Here is a 17,691-nt window from a genome sequence, read left to right on the forward strand (position 1 = left end):
CTTAAAAATATTAAATTGAATAAGATCAAATAGTAAAATTTATCAATTAATATATAATTAAATTGAATACGAATATGCTTAAAAATATTAAATATGGTCTAATAAACTCTTAATTGGTTGCATGTTGATGTACGTTTACATTATTGTTTTTAGTAAAAATGTAAATAAATAAATAATTTGTGTTTTTCAACGAAAGGAAAAAAAAAAGTGTCGTTTTAAGTACTTTATGGCACATTAACTATACAAAGAATCGCAATCGAAATTGGAATAAATTAATGGAGAAATGTAAAAAAATAAATGAAAAATAATCGGAATTAATCTTTGTAATATATTGTTTACTAATTTTTTTGGAAATGGAATAGTTGTGATTTTTCTTGTTTACAAAAGACCCTCCCATTGTTAGATTGATCATTATTATGAACACACCTTTCATTAACCCTCCCATTGTTTTCAGACTCTGATTTATATACTCTTAATAAGTCTTTATATTTTCACTAGTTTGAGTATAGTAACCTTGTTCCAAATAAGAAATAAACCATCTAAAATCCAAACCTGATAAAACTCACTGCGTTTGAACTTTGAAATCTCTCTTTACCAACGTTCAAGGTTAAAAATAATATGTGCTTGGCATGTAAGTGAACAAAATTTCTGTAGTGTTATTAGACATTTAATGAAGAAATATTACATATTACGCCAAAGAAAAAGCTTATTGTAAAGAAAGAGTATCGAGAAAAATCTTATTTCCGTTTTAGACAACAAACGAAGTACAATTAAACATGTTATTAAGCTTTAGATGGCAAATTTGGTTCAGCCTCTTTCTTGTTCTTCTGATCCTCAAACTTATCTATGGCCACTTGCGGCTCATCCGTACCTCCCACGACCCCTCATTGTGTAGAAATATACCCCAAAGACGAATGATGTCAATCCACCTAAGCAACTACAAAGTTCTTGGTCTTAGGTCCAAGGCTCGCGAATCCCGAAATTCCGGCCATCGAAGCTTCTTGTGATTAAGTAAACTATAGAGTAGCCTCGGCCCCCGCCTTCTTCAACGATCCTGTGGCCAAAGTAGCTGACTCTTGCGATTTTGACAGACTGTAATAAACCTAGAGCAAGCAATGAAATGAATTAATAAGTCGTTGTGTGTGAGTCTAAAATTTTCACTCGTTTGAAATAATAAGTCGTTTTTATTTTTACTAATTAGTCGTTGTGTTGTTTATTAACAATTACAAAATTAAAACTAAAATTAATTATAAAAACAATTTTGAGAAGCTATATTTAAAATTAAAATAATTCTTAGTTTATTCACAAACAAATATTTTCTTAATAATTCCTAATCCAAAAATAATATTCAATAAATAGAATTTGATAAATAATGGCTAAATCATATCCAACAACAAAATAGAGTGAGAGAAAGAGAATCGATAGTACTCGAGAGTGAAATGCCTCCGCTCCGATGTCCGATCGGCGATCGGGTTGTTGATAATATTTCTAGGGTTTAGTGAGAAAGCGATCGAGTTAGGCGGGAGAGAGAACGAAGAAGAAAGTGGTATCGTCATAATAGGCTTTGGGGTTGTATAAATATCCTTTACGTTATCACATTTGGGATGGGCTTTACATAAATATCACTTTCGTTTCGAAAAGACTAATTAGTAATTTTTCCCACCGAACTTTGACATGTATTAAATTGTGCCCCCGAACTTTTTAGGCCGTTAAAAATTCCCCTGAACTATTGAGATTGTTAAATTTAAGGACTTTTGTCTAATTTCATTCAATTTCTTCGTTTCAGTGATTGTATATATACTAAATCATGCTCCCCAGACTTTGATATCTACCAAATCACGTCCCTCAAACTTTGATATGTACTAAATCATACCTCTTGAACATTCATCCATGTTAGAATTTTTTTTACTAAAATTAGACAAAAATCCTTAAATTTAACAATCTCAATAGTTATCTTTGTTTGGACAAATCATTACTGAATGTAAACAACTCTACCTTGAGTTAAGAAATGTTTCTATTATCTTTGTTAAACGATAAGCTAATGTGGTAGCTCATAACTTTGCTAGAGCTTCTATATTATATCTGGTTGTCGTTTCGATATGGAGTACTGTTCCTATCGATTTGTTACCCTGTTTGGTAACGGAATTTGTTGGTTAATAAAATTTATTTTCCATTCAAAAAAAAAAAAAAATTCTCAATAGTTCGGGAGAATTTTTAACGGCCAAAAAAGTTCAGGATGCACGATTTAGTACATGTCAAAATTTAAGGAGAAAAATTACTAATTAGCCTTTGAAAAATTATAATAGAAATGTTAATATTAAAAATAATAATATAACCAAAATCATAAAATTTATTATTAGATATAACAGAATTTTTATTAAATAAAACATATACTTTAAAGAATAATTTATTATTAGATGTTGGATTTCAAGGAATTGAACATTTTAGTAGAATTCATTCTTAAATTTGCGGGAGAAAATACACTCAACTTCTCATGAACTAACTAATATACTCAAATACTAATAGCAAGAACGAGAATTACTTATGATTAATAATGTGTTGTGTTGTACAGTTTGTTAGTTATGAGTTGAGTGGTTCTCTGATGACCCAGGTTTAGTTGAGTGAGCCTAGTGATTAAGGGTGGTTGATTATTCCTCTATTTGGGAAGAGATGAACTCTCTTTTGGGAGATCTTCAAGTATCTCTAAAAGACTAAAAATTGGAACTTTGTAACTATAATGTCTTTAATATTAATGAAGATTTAGTCTCTAGATTTCATATCTATCAACTTATCCAACAAACTCAGTAGAAATGAACAAAGACATAATAAGGCTATCTAAAACAGATTTCTGTGCTTTCAACACAAAATTTCCCACAAAGGAAAAAAGATAAAATACATACTGAGTGAACAATTGCATACTCATACATAAAGATGCTCACACAGTGTGCAACAATTTCATGTAAATGTCAATCTAAGAAGCTCTCGAATAGAATCTGAAATAAATTTCAGATAAACAACCCTTACATATTTAAAGAATCAAATCAGTGTATTATTAGCACATTTCAAAACCAAACTAATGCTTATTTTTCACTGATCAGAACAAAACACAGGCATTGATTCATAAACAAGATTACACCATAGGAAAAAAAATACAGAAAGGCGAGAAATCAAAAGATTATGAAAATGGAAAAATGAAATCTTTGAAGAAATAGATGAAAGCTACAAGAAACCATTGTTTCTCAAACTCATACCTGTGAGTGAAGCTGAGATGATAATGAAGCCGATTTGGACCACTGAACGGCCTATTAGCAAACGGAATCCCTCATCTCCGATCGGTGCCGATGGAGAGTAACGGAGAGCGAAGTATGGAGAGAGAAGCTGCATGCGAACCCTAATAATATCACGTTATGGGTCTACTATTCTAATTGGGCCTAATTGGGCTAACTCAAATACCTAAAGAGAAAATTGCATTGTATACTCACTTTATTTTATTTGTTTTAATTTTTACCATTATTTCCATATTCTTTTAAGATATACCCACTTTTATAAATGATTTGCCTATTATACCCTTTACATAAGTATAAATTATGTATTACACTTAAGTGAAAGGTAAGGATATATTAGACAATTCACTCATAAAAGTAGGTAGATTTTAATTGTATAAAATATGAAAGTATTTTTGATTAATTGATACAAAAAAGAGGTATTCTTCAACTTATCCCAATACTAAAGGCGCACTGGGATAAGTTGAGAAATACTTTTTTTTTTAATCCAATACTCAAAACTATCCTAATTATATTTTATTAAAATATACTTAATTTTATGAGTGGATTGCCTAATATACTTTTATTTTTCACTTAAGTTTAACATATAATTTAGATTAACTTAAGAGATATAATGGGTATGCTTAAAAATATTAAATTGAATAAGATTTAACAATTAATATATAATTAGATTGATTACGGATATGCTTAAAAATATTAAATATAATAAACTCTTAATTGGTTGCATGTTGATGTACGTTTACATTATTGTTTTTACATTGTTTTTAGTAAAAATGTAAATAAATAAATAATTTGTGTTTTCAACTAAAGGAAAAAAAAAAGTGTCGTTTTAAGTACTTTATGGCACGTAAACTATACAGTACGTAATCAGAATTGGAATAAATTAATAGAGAAATGTAACAGAATAAATAAAAAATAATCGGAATCAATATTTGTAATATGTTGTTTACTAAAATTTTTCGAATTAGAATAGTTGTGATTTATATTGTTTACTTTATTAGGAAACATAATCGGAATGCTTAAATTGACTAAATTGCCTTTTTGAGTTAAACTATATTATATGGTAGTTATTTTGTTATTTTGTAAGACATATTTTAAAGGATAAAATTGTTATTATATATTTAATATTAAAAAATAAAATAAAAAATAATAAAAATCTATTACCCTTAATGACATTCCTTATAAAATTGGTGGGGAAAGTTCTCCCTAATTTATTCAACTTTTCCCTTTCCTAATTTTAATAATGCAAGTAAACAAATGTAAGAGAATGATTACCTTACTATTGATTCCCATTACTTATTAGTAAAGATGCCTATTGTATCGCTTAAAAAGAAGAGTATATTGTAATTTTTTTCTTATGAAACTACAATTGGTTATGGTTTTTGAAACGATCTTTATTTGAACATGTAATGTAAGAGATCGAGTATGTACTTGACTCTCAAATTATGGATGTTTATTATTATTATTTTATTTCAATCATATACATATAATTATTACTCACAAGCAATAAAGAGCAAATATTCTTCATATTCTTCTTCTTCTCAAAAATATTTATTTATTTCTACTACTGATAGTAAAGGGTAGAAAGCTTCCCAATAGTAATGGTTCTCAATGGCACAGAGATCATGGAAGCTCGACTCCTTGTCGATAGTTCTTGTGCCACAAAATGCATAGTGGGTCGTGAATGCGGTCTACTTCTAGTACATGACAATGCCAAGCTCACCACCAACACCACAACCATTAGTAATCTACCTGTAGGAGGTAATAGCCGTTGATCTAACATATCTTTCAGTAGCATATTCTCTGATGATATTTTCGATTGAGATGATGATAAAGATTCCAATAATTCTCCTGGATGCTTTCCCATCATAATTTCTAAAGCTACCACTCCAAAACTATACACATCACACTTTTCAGTCACACGCATGGTCAAAGCAAGCTCTGTACAACAAAATAAAAGTTCATGTAAGCACTAATTAGTAAGAGAAATGTTAAAGGGTACAAGAAGTGCCCAACACTATCACGAGGCATCATACTTCTATTGTTGTAATTAAATATTAGGTGAAACCGAGTTAAATATCATAAAACACCGCTAACTAGGGAGGGGTGTGCATAAATCGATCTAATCCAATAAGAACCGACCGATCCAATTACAACCGACCGCAAAACATTGGATATCCAATTGTGATCGGATCGGATTGGATGTTATTTTTAAATATCCAATTGGATCGGATCGGATAGTGGATGTGGTGTCTAAAAATCCAATAGATCCAACATCCAATCGAACTAATTAGTATTTTCATTTAGTTTGGATGAGTAATTAGATTTTATATTGTTATACATCAAATTTATAGGTATATATGAAAATTAACATTAAAGTTTTACTTTTTTTTTTTACTTAGATTGGATGGATCCAGTCCAATCCAATACATCTCGGATCTAAAATATTGGATGGATTCGATCCGATCCAAAAAATACTAGGTCTAAAATATTAGATAAACACAAATTAAACAAATAAATATATATAAAATACATCCAATGGATGTTGGATCGATTGGATGACGAAATTAATTGGATCGGATCGGATAATAAAATCTAACATCCAATATATGATTGGATCGGATCTGAATAGGCCTAAAAATATTGGATGTGATCCAATAAACACCCCTACCTCTAACTATTCATAAAACTCGAGTTTTGCCAAATAACAATGCTTAGTAACGAGTACAATATTTATACCTGGGGCCATATAACCGTAGGATCCAGCTACATTTGTCCAAATGGAGGAGTCAGGGATCAACAATTGAGCTATACCAAAGTCTGATAGAATGGGAACAAAATCTGAGCCAAGTAGTACATTGTTCAAAGACACGTCGCGATGGACAATTGGTGGAGAACAATCGTGGTGCAAGTATGAGATTGCGTGGGCCAATCCTTGAACTATCTCCACCCTTGAATCCCAATCAAGATTTGTTGAGCCATATAATACTTTAGAAAGACTACCTCTTTTTGCATATTGATACACCAAGTACATTTCACTTTTTCTTGAAATGAACCCATAAAGCTTTATGATGTTCCGATGTCGGACTTCGGTTAGAGTTTGAATCTCATTCTCAAAACTGATGCGATTAACTTCTAAAATATCACTTGAATCGACACGTGCAACCGCTTAACTCGCCAAAATTAGCTCATGTGATCTCAATATGGCCTTGTAAACGGTACCAAAACCTCCTTTCCCAATACGGTACTTGTCATCAAAGTCTTGATTGCCTCTACAATTTCTCCAAATGTGAATTTTGCTTCCTTCTCCCATATGAATGACTTGTTCATTTCATTATTGTTGGCACCTTTTCTACTCTTATCCATCACTTTGGATTCATGACAAAATATGAGAATGATTACAATGGTAGTAACAAACAATATTAGGCTACAAACAAGACCAAAGACTAAAATGTGACTACCATTGCTAGCTTTGTTTTTTTGCATTCTGCAGGGCTTAAGTCCTGTAGCTTTTCCACACAATCCAAGATTTCCATCATAAACACATTTTGATGCATTTTGGAAAACAAGTCCAGTTGGGATCGGACCTGTCAAATTGTTGTAAGAAAAATTTATGTAGCTTATGCTTATTAGGTGGGAAAATGATTGTGGAATACTACCTGAGAGGTGGTTACGAGAGATGTCGAGAATTTCTAGCATTGTAAGCTTTGACAGGCTTGAAGGTATTTCTCCAACAAGTAAATTGCTGCTAAGATCCAATGCATAATGCAAGGAGCCCAAATTTCCAAGCTCTGGTGGTATTTCACTTGACAGAACATTGTGGCTGAGGTTTAAGCTATGTAAATTTTCAAAGCTACCAAGCCAATCTGGTATCTTACCTACTAAATTGTTTGTCGACAAATCAAGATACTGTAGCCCACTCAAGTTTAATAGACTCATAGGGATTTCTTCTGTTAAATGATTATTGCTAAGATTAAGCTGGTACAAAAGTTTAAGATTTACCAATTGATTTGGGATTGGCCCATTCAATTTGTTGGACTCCAAGTTCAAAACTTGCAACTTCATCAAATTCCCAAGTTCAGATGGGATCTTACCAGCAATTTTATTATGACCCATTTGTAATGTGGTGAGATTTTGGCATTGTCCCCACATACTTGAAACATGACCGATGAATTGGTTGTTGTTTAAGAAAATGGAATCAAGATGTGGGTGAACACCAAAAGCATTAGTGATGTTGCCTGTGAATCGATTCCCATCAAACCTTACTCTTTTTAATTTGGTGCAATTTCTCAAGCACTCGGGCAATGGCCCTGTAAAGCTATTGTTATTTACACTCAAATATTCTAGATTAAACCCACTACACAAACCTTGTGGAAACTCTCCAAAGAAGCTGTTGTTTGTAAACACAACGATGCTCAAATTAGGACTATTCTTCCCAAAGTCTCTAGGGATTTGCCCAGTGAAATTATTGCTAATAACAGAGAACTTCTCCAAGTTACTAAGACTGGAAATATTAACCGGCAACTCTCCTGATAGTTGATTAGTGCCGACAATAAAATTTGTGAGGAATTCTAGATTTCCAATCGCTGGTGGGATGATTCCAACTAGATTGTTGTTGAAAAGGTACACATGGATGAGGTTTTTGAGGTTCCATAGAGAAGTTGGAATTGGACCTATGAGATGGTTACGAGAAAGATCCAATCTTTTGAGTTTCTTCAAGTTTCCAATCTTTGAAGGAATTGAACCAGTGAAATTATTGTTAGAAACAACTAAGTCCTCCAAGTTACTAAGCATGGAAATATTAACTGACAACTCTCCTGATAGTTGGTTGTTATCTACATAAAAAAAGATGAGGTTTTTGAGGTTCCACAAAGAAACTGGAATTGGACCTATGAGATTGTTTTTAGACAAGTCAAGGAAGGTCAAGTTCCTACACTTTGATATGAAACCTGGGAATGTTGAATTAAAGTGGTTCTTACAAAGAACAAGGTAGGTTAAGGAAGGCATGCTTGAAAAATTAGACCACTCAGAATTCTCCAAATTATTATATCCAAGTGATAAGTTCCGTATCTTTGGTAGATTGGTGAGCTGGTAAGGAATTGACCCATTAAGAAAGTTGTTGTAGAGATTGAGATATTGAAGCTCTGACAATTGGCTTATCTCCACTGGAATTTCTCCTTCAAAATCATTGTCACTTAAGTCCAACAAAGTGAGCTTGGCGAGATTACCAATGGCTTTTGGGATCGAACCGGCGAGTTTGTTGTTGTTGAGGTTGAAGATAGTGATGTTAAGGAATGGAGAGAAGTTGAAGTTGTCCAATGTTCCATTGAGTTCCAAGTTGGAGAGATCTATTTGTGAGATTTCTCCATTGGAACCATCACATACAACATTTGTCCAATTGCAAAGATTAATGATGTTGTTGTTGGACCATGAATCAAGAGAAGATGGTTTCAACACCAAGCTCTCCTTCCATCTTATAAGAGCCTCAGCTTGTGATCTTGGTGAGCAAGTAATCTTCATTGGAAGCCAAACAAAAATATGAACAAGAACAAGAGCAAGAACATAGAAACGAGTTCTTGAAACTATTTTCATGGTGTTGTTTACTTCAGTTTCTAAAGCTTGATATGAATAATGATGATTCAAATTCTAGAAAATTATTATTATTATCATTATTGTGTTCAACACTGAAAATGACAAAAGCTAATGATAGGTCAATTTTTTTGTTTTTTCAATTTAGGAATAAATGAGATGTAGTACTATGTTGGAGAAATGCTAAACATGCCCATGTGGATATGAAATTGCCTCCTCAGCTAATTACAGTTAATTTTTTGGAGAAAATAAGCTTACAGTTACCATGCAAAATGTGATGAAGAGGAAAGTTAAGTATATCCTATAGTAAACTTATATGGTATAGACATCAATTTTGTCCTTATTGGTAAAGTTATCTATGTGCCAATGAATATTTTTTAGCTTTTTAAAAATAGTTCCCAAACTATTTGCAAATTGCAAAGTGGTCATGTTTTATTAAATAGTATATCTACACAAGTTTCATTGAACTCGATTTGCAATCATTCAAAACAAGAAACATGATATAGTATTACAACATAAAATATTGGATTTGCTATGAATTAATTAAATATTGGCTTCACTACTCTTTCCCTACTCAGTTGCATGCTTCTCTGTCTTCGCCATTTATTAAGTGATCAATGTTGGCTTCTTTCAACCTCAAACTCATGTGAGGTTTTAATTGCTTGAACCATTGAACCACCATCATTACCATATTTTTTTGAGTATTGTTATTAAGCATTAGTGGTGCCCAGCATCACCTAAAGATGATATTCCATAAACAGTTATTACATTAGATCATGAAAGACACTCGATGTATCTTTTCACATTTTTCTATTTTCCTACATGTGCATGAGTAACAAGTTATTTATATTGATAAAACTTTTCATAAACCTCATACGTACCTACTCATAGTGAATTGCAGCAATTTTCTCAATAGTAATGGTTCTCAATGGCTCAGAGATCATGGAAGCTCGAGTCCTAGTAGACAATTCTTGCGCCACTAAATGCATGGTAGGTCGTGACTCTGGTCTACTTCTGGTACATGATAATGCCAAGCTCACTACTAACACCACAACCATTGATAATCTCCCGGTAGGAGGTAACAACCGTTGGTCTAGTACATCTTTCAATAACATATTATCTGATAAAGTTTTTGTCTGAGAAGATAATAAAGATTCCAACAGTTCTCTTGGGTGTTTTCCCATCATAATTTCCAAAGCTACTACTCCAAAACTGTACACGTCACACTTTTCAGTGACACGCATAGTCAAAGCCAACTCTGCACAATAAAACAAGTCTTTTAAAAATGTTCATACATGCAGAAATAATAAGAGAAATGTTAAAAGGCATCAAATTGCCTAACACCGTCAATGAGGTGTGAAACTGTTATTGTTGTAATTCAGTATCAAGTCGAAAATATTTTAATTAATAATGAGTAAAATAATAATACCTGGGGCCATGTAGCCGTAGGATCCAGCTACATTTGTCCAAACGGGCGAGTCAGGGATCAACAATCGTGCTGTACCAAAGTCTGACAGTATCGGAACAAAATCTGAGCTGAGTAGTACATTGTTCAAGGACACATCGCGATGGACAATTGGTGGAGAACAATCGTGGTGCAAGTATGAGATTGCATGAGCCAATCCTTGAACTATCTTCACCCTTGAATCCCAATCAAAATTTGTTGAACCATATAATACTTTACCTAGACTGCCTCTGTTTGCATACTGATACACCAAGTACATTTCACCCTTTCTTAAACAAAATCCATAAAGCTTTACGATGTTTCGATGTCGAACTTCTGTCAGAGTTCGAATCTCATTCTCGAAACTAATACGACTAGCTTCTAAAATCTCACTTGAATCTGACAAGTGCAACCGCTTAACCGCAACAACTAACTCATGTGATCTCAATATGGCTTTGTAAACAGTACCAAAACCTCCATTCCCAATGCAATACTTGTCATCAAAGTTTTCAGTGGCATCTACAATTTCTCCAAATGTGAATTTTGCTTCTTTCTCCCATATCAATGATTGACGAGTGTCATTTTGGTTAGAACTTTTCCTTTTCTTATCCAAAACTTTGAATTTGTAACGCAATACGAGAGTGATTATAATTGCAGTAACAAACACTACTATACCAGCACAAACAAGACAAATGACTAAAATAAGATTAGTCCTAGTTTTATTTCTTTTCATTTTGCAGGGTTTAAGTCCTGAAGCTTTTCCACACAATCCAAGATTTCCATCATAAATACTTTTTGAAGCATTTTGGAAAATGGGGATCTCACCCGTCAAGTTGTTGTAAGAAAAATCGATGTAACTTATGCTTATTAGGTTGGAAAATGATTGTGGAATAATACCTGAGAGGTGGTTATGGGAGATGTTGAAAATTTCTAGCATTGTAAGCTTGGATAGGCTCGAGGGTATCACTCCAACAAGTAAATTGCTACTAAGATCCAATACTTCATGCAATGAGGCCAAATTACCAAGCTCTGATGGTATTTCACTTGATAGAATATTGTGACTGAGGTTTAAGCTACGTAAACTTTCAAAGTTACCAAGCCAATATGGTATCTTACCTGCTAAATTGTTTGTCGACAAATCAAGATACTGTAACCCACTCAAGTTTGATAGATTCATAGGGATTTCCTCCGTTAAATGATTATTGCTGAGATTAAGCTGGTACAAAAGTTTAAGATTTTCCAACTGAGTTGCAACTTCATCAAATTCCCAAGTTCAGGTGGAATCTTACCAGAGATTTTATTATGACCCATCTGTAATGTGGTGAGATTTTGGCATTGTCCCCACGTACTTAAGATGTGGCCGATGAATTGGTTGTCGTTTAAGAAAATGGAATCAAGATGTGGGTGAACACCAAAAGCATTGGTGATGTTGCCTGTGAATCGATTCCCATCAAGCCTTACTCTATTTAATTTGGTGTAGTTTTTCAGGCACTTGGGCAATGGTCCTGTAAAGTTGTTGTTATATACACCCAAATACTCTAGATTGAACCCGCTACACAAATTTTGTGGTAGTTTTCCAACGAAATTGTTGTCAGCAAACCCGACGAAGTTCAAATGAGGATTGTTTTTCCCAAAGTCTCTATCTATTTCCCCAGTGAAATTATTGCCAAGAACATTGAACACCTTCAAGTTAATAAGTTTGGAAATATTAACTGGTAACTCTCCTGATAGTTGATTGGTGTCAACATCAAAACTTGTGAGGAATTCTAGATTTCCAATCTCTGGCGGGATGGTTCCAACCAGATTGTTGTCAAAACAATGTACTACAATGAGGTTTTTGAGGTTCCATAAAGAGGTTGGAATGGAACCTGTGAGTTGGTTCTCAGAAATATCTATTCTTTTAAGTTTCTTCAGGTTTCCAATCTCTGAAGGAATTGAACCTATGAAATTATTGGTAAAGGCAAATAAGTGCTCCAAGTTACTCAACCTTGAAATATTAACTGGCAACGTTCCTGATAATTGGTTGGTATTTACATAAAAAGAGGTAAGGCTTTTGAGGTTCCATACTGAGGTTGGAATTGGACCTGTGAGATGGTTTGCTGAAAAATCCAAACTTTTAAGTTTCTTCAAGTTTCCAATCTCTGAAGGAATTGAACCAGTGAAATTATTAGTAAAAATAGCTAACTCCTCCAAGTTACTCAACCTTGAAATATTAACTGGCAATACTCCTGATAGTTGGTTGGTATCTGCATAAAAAGTGATTAGGTTTTTGAGGTTGCATAATGAGATTGGAATTGGACCCGTGAGATGGTTCTTAGAAAGATCTAGTGTTTTAAGTTTCTTCAAGTTTCCAATCTCTAAAGGAATTGAACCAGTGAAATTGTTGTTATTTACATAAAAGAAGATGAGGCTTTTGAGGTTGCATAGAGAAGTTGGAATTGGACCCGTGAGATTATTATAAGAAAGATCCAAAGTTTTAAGATGTAATAGATTTTTGAGTTGGCCAATAAAAGAAGGAATACTCCCACCAAAGGAATTTTCATGTAGTTCAAGAACCTCAAGATCATGTAGGAGACCAATTCCACTAGGAATTTTACCTTTGAGGAAATTTGTGTGTAAATGAAGGTGTTTGAGCTTAGAAAGTTTCAAAATATTAGATGACAAATGTCCCACAAATTTGTTATCTGTGAGATTGAAAGATTCGAGTTTGACAAGATTGGAAAATACAGATTGTGGAATTGACCCAGTCCAACTGTTTTCAGACAAGTCAAGGAAGGTCAAGTTCCTACACTTTGATACGAAGCCTGGGAATGTTGAACTAAAGTGGTTCTTATAAAGATCAAGGTAGGTTAAGGAAGGCATGCTTGAAAATTTAGACCAATCTGAATTTTCCAAATAGTTTGCTCCAAGTGATAAGTACCATACCTTTTTTAAATTGCTAAGCTGGAAAGGAATTGGACCCTCAAGATAATTGTTGTCCAAACTAAGATATTGAAGCTCTGAGAATTGACTTATCTCCATTGGAATTTCTCCTTCAAAATAATTTTCACTCAAGTCCAACAAAGTGAGGTTGGTGAGATTACCAATGGTTGTTGGTATCAAGCCAGCGAGTTTGTTGTTGTTGAGGTTGAAGACGGTGATGTTAAGGAATGGAGAGAAGTTGAACTTGTCCAATGTTCCATTGAGGTCCATGTTGGAGAGGTCTATTTGAGAGACTTCTCCTATGGAACCGTCACAGACAACATTAGTCCAGTTGCAAAGATTGTTGATGTTGTTGCTGTCCCATGAATCCATAGAAGATGGTTCCAACACCAAGCTGTTCCTCCATGTTATGAGAGCCTCTGCTTGTGTTCTTGGTGAAGAAGCAATCTTCAATGGAAGCCAAACAAAAATAAGAAGAATAAGAAGAAGAACAGAGAAATGAGTTTGTGAAACTCTTTTCATGGTGTTGATTGATCTGTTTCTAAAGCTTGATCTGAATAAAATTGGGTTATTTTATTCACTCTTTTATAATGGCAAAGAGAATTTAGTGTCATATTCTTCACTCTTAAAAGTCAATAGAGAAGAAAACTGTTTTCAACTTTCCAAAACATGTATTCAATTCAGCCAAGAAAATTTTCTTAGTGAAAATGACATACTGATTTGAGGTTTTGAAGTTTGAATCTTTCAACTTTCTTTATTTTTAATTTCTAGGAAATTAGTTTTTGTTGTCTTAGAAAGTTTGATCATTTTGAGAACTGTATTTATTTAATCTAGAAAATTATGCTTAAAGCTCAAATACAAATTGGCATTAGTATCAATAAATTATACAAGCTATAAGAGAGTGGAATATTGTGCATAATAACAATATCTTTAGCATTCATGATCATGAGTTTCTTTTACGCATATTGACTTGTTGAATGAAAATGATAATTCAGTAAACTATTGTTTCCATCGTTTTCATTAATATTACCATTTTTCTTTCTTTAGACTAATTTAATATACTAAACTAGACATGAAAAATATGAGTTTTTTTTTTTTTTGCAAATTGAGTTGTAGTCAATATGAGTTAGATTATGAAACCAAAATAATGTTTTGTATAGTTTTAGTGGAAATTTGATGTTTGTGTGGGTCCAATCTTTAAGTTTTTTTAAGAGCAATCTCAAATTTTCTTAATTTCAATTCCTCTTAATGGAGGGTTGATAGTAATTTTAATGATGGTAAACAATTACTGGCTGAGTTGAGAGATGTTTCTCTTATTTTTGCTAAGCAATTAATGTGCAAATGTATTGGCTCATAATGTTACATCATACAAGTCATGAGTAATTCTCATTAGTTAAATAAATATTTACTCTTACTACTACTAATCATAAAGAGGTGCAGCAAGCTTCTCAATTGTAATGGTTTCGAATGGCTCAGAGATGATGGAAGCCCGAGCACTCTTTGTTGACAATTCTTGTGAAATCAAATGCATGGTGGGACGTAACTCTGGTCTACTTCTAGTACATGACAATGCCAAGCTCACTATTAACACCACATCCATTGATAATCGCCCAGTACTAGGAGGTAACAACCGTTGATCTAACACATCTTTCAATAGTATATTCTCTAATAATAATGTTTTCGAACGAGCTGATGATAAAGATTCCAACAGTTCTCCCGGGTGTTTTCCCATCATAATTTCTAAAGCTACTACTCCAAAACTGTAGACATCACATTTCTCTGTCACACGCATGGTTAAAGCTAGCTCTGTAGACAAAAAATATATATAAGGTCACAAGTATTGTCTAGTACCATGATGATGTTGGCAACACTACTCGTGCCTAATAGAAATGCTTAATTAATAATAATTAAAATAGTAATACCTGGCGCCATGTAGCCATACGATCCAGCCACAGTTGTCCAAATGGACAAGTTAGGGATCAACAAACGTGCAATGCCAAAATCTGACAATATGGGAACAAAATCAGAGCCAAGTAGTACATTGTTTAAGGACACGTCACGATGAATAATTGGTGGAGAACATTCATGGTGTAAGTATGAGATTGCATGAGCCAATCCTTGAACTATTTTCACCCTTGAATCCCAATCAAGATCTGTTGAATCGTATAATACTTTGGCAAGACTACCCTTGTTTGCATACTTATACACCAAGTATAAACCATTGTTTCTTGAACAAAATCCATAAAGCTTTATGATGTTTCGATGTCGGACTTCTGTTAGAGTTTGAATCTCATTTTCGAAACTTATGCGACTAACTTCTGGAATATCACTCGTGTACGACATGTGTAACCGCTTAACTGCAAGAACCAACTCATGTGATCTCAATATAGCCTTGTAAACAGTGCCAAAGCCTCCTTTCCCAATGCAATACTTGTCATCAAAGTTTTCTGTTGCCTCTACAATTTCTCCAAAAGTGAATTTTGCTTCCTTCTCCCATATCATCAATGATTGGCGAGTGTCATTTTGGTTAGAAGTTTTCCTTTGTTTATCTAACACTTTGAATTTATGGCACAATATGAGAGCGATTACAATGGTAGTAACAAAAACTAGGCCACAAACGAGACTAATAATTAAAATTAGAGCACTTTTACTTCTGCTGGTATGAGTTTTGCATGGCTTAAGTCCTGTAGAGTTTCCACATAGACCAACATTTCCATAATAATAAGCATTTGTTCTTGCATTTTGGAAAATTCCTCCAGTTGGGATTGAACCCGTCAAGTTGTTGAATGAAAAATCGATGTAACTTATACTTATTAGGTTGGAAAATGTGTGTGGAATATTACCTGACAAGTGGTTATGAGATATGTTGAGAATTTCCAACTTTGTAAGCCTTGAGAGGCTTGAGGAAATCTTTCCAATGAGTAAATTGCTACTGAGATCCAATACATGTTGCAAAGACACCAAATTTCCAAGCTCTGTTGGTATCTCACTAGTTAGCATATTATGACTGAGGTTTAAGCTCACCAATCCTTTATAATTACCTAACCAGTGTGGTATTTCACCTGATAAATTGTTTGCTGAAAAATCAAGAACCTCTAGCTCACTCAAACCTGATAAGCTTGTAGGGATTTTGCCTGTCAAATGATTATTGCTGAGATTAAGCTGGTACAAAACTTTTAGATTTCCTAATTGAGTTGGAATTTCCCCACTCAACGCGTTGGAATCTAAGCTCAAAACTTTCAACTTTGTCAAACTCCCGAGTTCTGAAGGGATCCTTCCAAAGATTTTATTTTGACCCAACTGTAATCTGGTGAGATTCTGACATTGTCCCCATGTACTTGAAACATGACCAATGAATTGGTTGTTGTTTAAGAACATGGAAATAAGGCGTGGGTGAACACCAAATGCATTGGTTATGTCACCTTTGAATCGATTTCCATCAAGCCTTACTCTTCTTAATTTTGTGCAGTTTCTCAGGCACTTGGGCAGTTGCCCAGTAAATCTGTTGTTATTTACACCCAAATACTCTAGATTGAAGCCGCTACACAAATCTTGTGGCAACTGTCCAAAGAAATTGTTGATTCCAAACATAACGATCTTCAAATTAGGATTATTTTTCCCAAAGTCTCTAGGGATTGTCCCAGAGAAATTATTGGTATGAACAGAGAACACCTCCAAGTTACTAAGACTGGAAATATTAACTGGCAACTCTCCTGATAGTTGGTTGGTTCTTGCATCAAAAGTTGACAAAAGTTTTAGATTTCCAATCTCTTGAGGAATGGTTCCAAAAAGATTATTTTCGAAAATTCGCACAAAGATGAGATTTCTTAGGTTCCATAGAGAGGTTGGAATTGGACCAGTGAGATGGTTCTTAGAAAGATCCAATCTTTTAAGTTTCTTCAAGTTTCCAATCTCTGAAGGAATCATACCAGTGAAATTATTGGTGAAAACACTTAAGCTCTCCAAGTTACTCAGTCTGGAAATGTTAGATGACAACACTCCTGATAATTGGTTGTTGCTTACATCAAAAGTTGACAAGAGTTGTAGATTTTCAATTTCTGGTGGGATGTAACTGTAGAGAGTGAAAGCAGGAAAGAAAAGAGAGAAAGAGAATGCAAAGAAAGCTCAATGTATTCAACTGAAGAAGAGAGTATATATACAGATACAAAACAGAGCAATTAGCTCATAACAGAAACAGTTGAAAACCACTAACTAACTAACAGAAAACTAACAGAAATAACTAACTAACAGACTTGAAGTGTGTTAACATCCCCCCTCAAACGAAAAGGGGTTTCTGCCATTTTCAGTTTGGACTTCAAATACAGAAATCTGTCCTTGGATAGTGGTTTAGTGAGCATGTCAGCCACTTGATCATGACTTGGAACGTATCGAACTGAGAGACTTTTGGCCAAAATTTAAATGTACTAATAAAAAAATAACATAAATAATCTT

The 17,691-nt window shown here is 33.7% G+C and overlaps 2 protein-coding genes and 3 pseudogenes across 2 annotated transcripts; all 5 read right to left on the reverse strand.

Moving 5' to 3' along the window:
• Positions 1-706: 706 nt before the first annotated feature.
• On the reverse strand, positions 707-992 carry LOC133036582 (uncharacterized; annotated as a pseudogene).
• A 3,469-nt stretch (positions 993-4,461) lies between these two features.
• Positions 4,462-9,195, reverse strand: LOC133037417 (MDIS1-interacting receptor like kinase 2-like; annotated as a pseudogene).
• Positions 9,196-9,429: 234 nt separating this feature from the next.
• Positions 9,430-14,234, reverse strand: LOC133037502 (MDIS1-interacting receptor like kinase 2-like; annotated as a pseudogene).
• Positions 14,235-14,331: 97 nt separating this feature from the next.
• LOC133037504 (MDIS1-interacting receptor like kinase 2-like) lies at positions 14,332-15,582 on the reverse strand. The gene is made up of 2 exons (XM_061115005.1): positions 15,162-15,582; positions 14,332-15,045 (listed from the first exon to the last, which is right to left on the reverse strand). Exons 1-2 carry the CDS (start codon positions 15,580-15,582, stop codon positions 14,660-14,662), a joined length of 807 nt encoding a protein of 268 aa, XP_060970988.1. The 3' UTR covers positions 14,332-14,659.
• Positions 15,583-15,592: 10 nt separating this feature from the next.
• LOC133037196 (MDIS1-interacting receptor like kinase 2-like) lies at positions 15,593-17,540 on the reverse strand. The gene is made up of 3 exons (XM_061114063.1): positions 17,485-17,540; positions 15,671-17,311; positions 15,593-15,596 (listed from the first exon to the last, which is right to left on the reverse strand). The coding sequence occupies exons 1-3, from the start codon at positions 17,538-17,540 to the stop codon at positions 15,593-15,595; spliced, it is 1,701 nt and encodes a 566-aa protein (XP_060970046.1).
• Between the last annotated feature and the right edge of the window lie 151 nt (positions 17,541-17,691).

This window comes from Cannabis sativa, chromosome 4 (assembly GCF_029168945.1).
Source record: "Cannabis sativa cultivar Pink pepper isolate KNU-18-1 chromosome 4, ASM2916894v1, whole genome shotgun sequence".
Taxonomy (NCBI): domain Eukaryota; kingdom Viridiplantae; phylum Streptophyta; class Magnoliopsida; order Rosales; family Cannabaceae; genus Cannabis; species Cannabis sativa.

Coding starts and splice junctions, on each gene's coding strand:
- LOC133037504 (XM_061115005.1), bottom strand. CDS start 15,582: ATGTCGTACACGAGTGATATTCCAGAAGTTAGTCGCATAAGTTTCGAA. Junction 15,046..15,161: donor GTATGGCTACATGGCGCCAG/GTATTACTATTT, acceptor TTTTGTCTACAG/AGCTAGCTTTAACCATGCGT.
- LOC133037196 (XM_061114063.1), bottom strand. CDS start 17,540: ATGGCAGAAACCCCTTTTCGTTTGAGGGGGGATGTTAACACACTTCAA. Junction 17,312..17,484: donor AACACACTTCAAGTCTGTTA/GTTAGTTATTTC, acceptor CACTCTCTACAG/TTACATCCCACCAGAAATTG.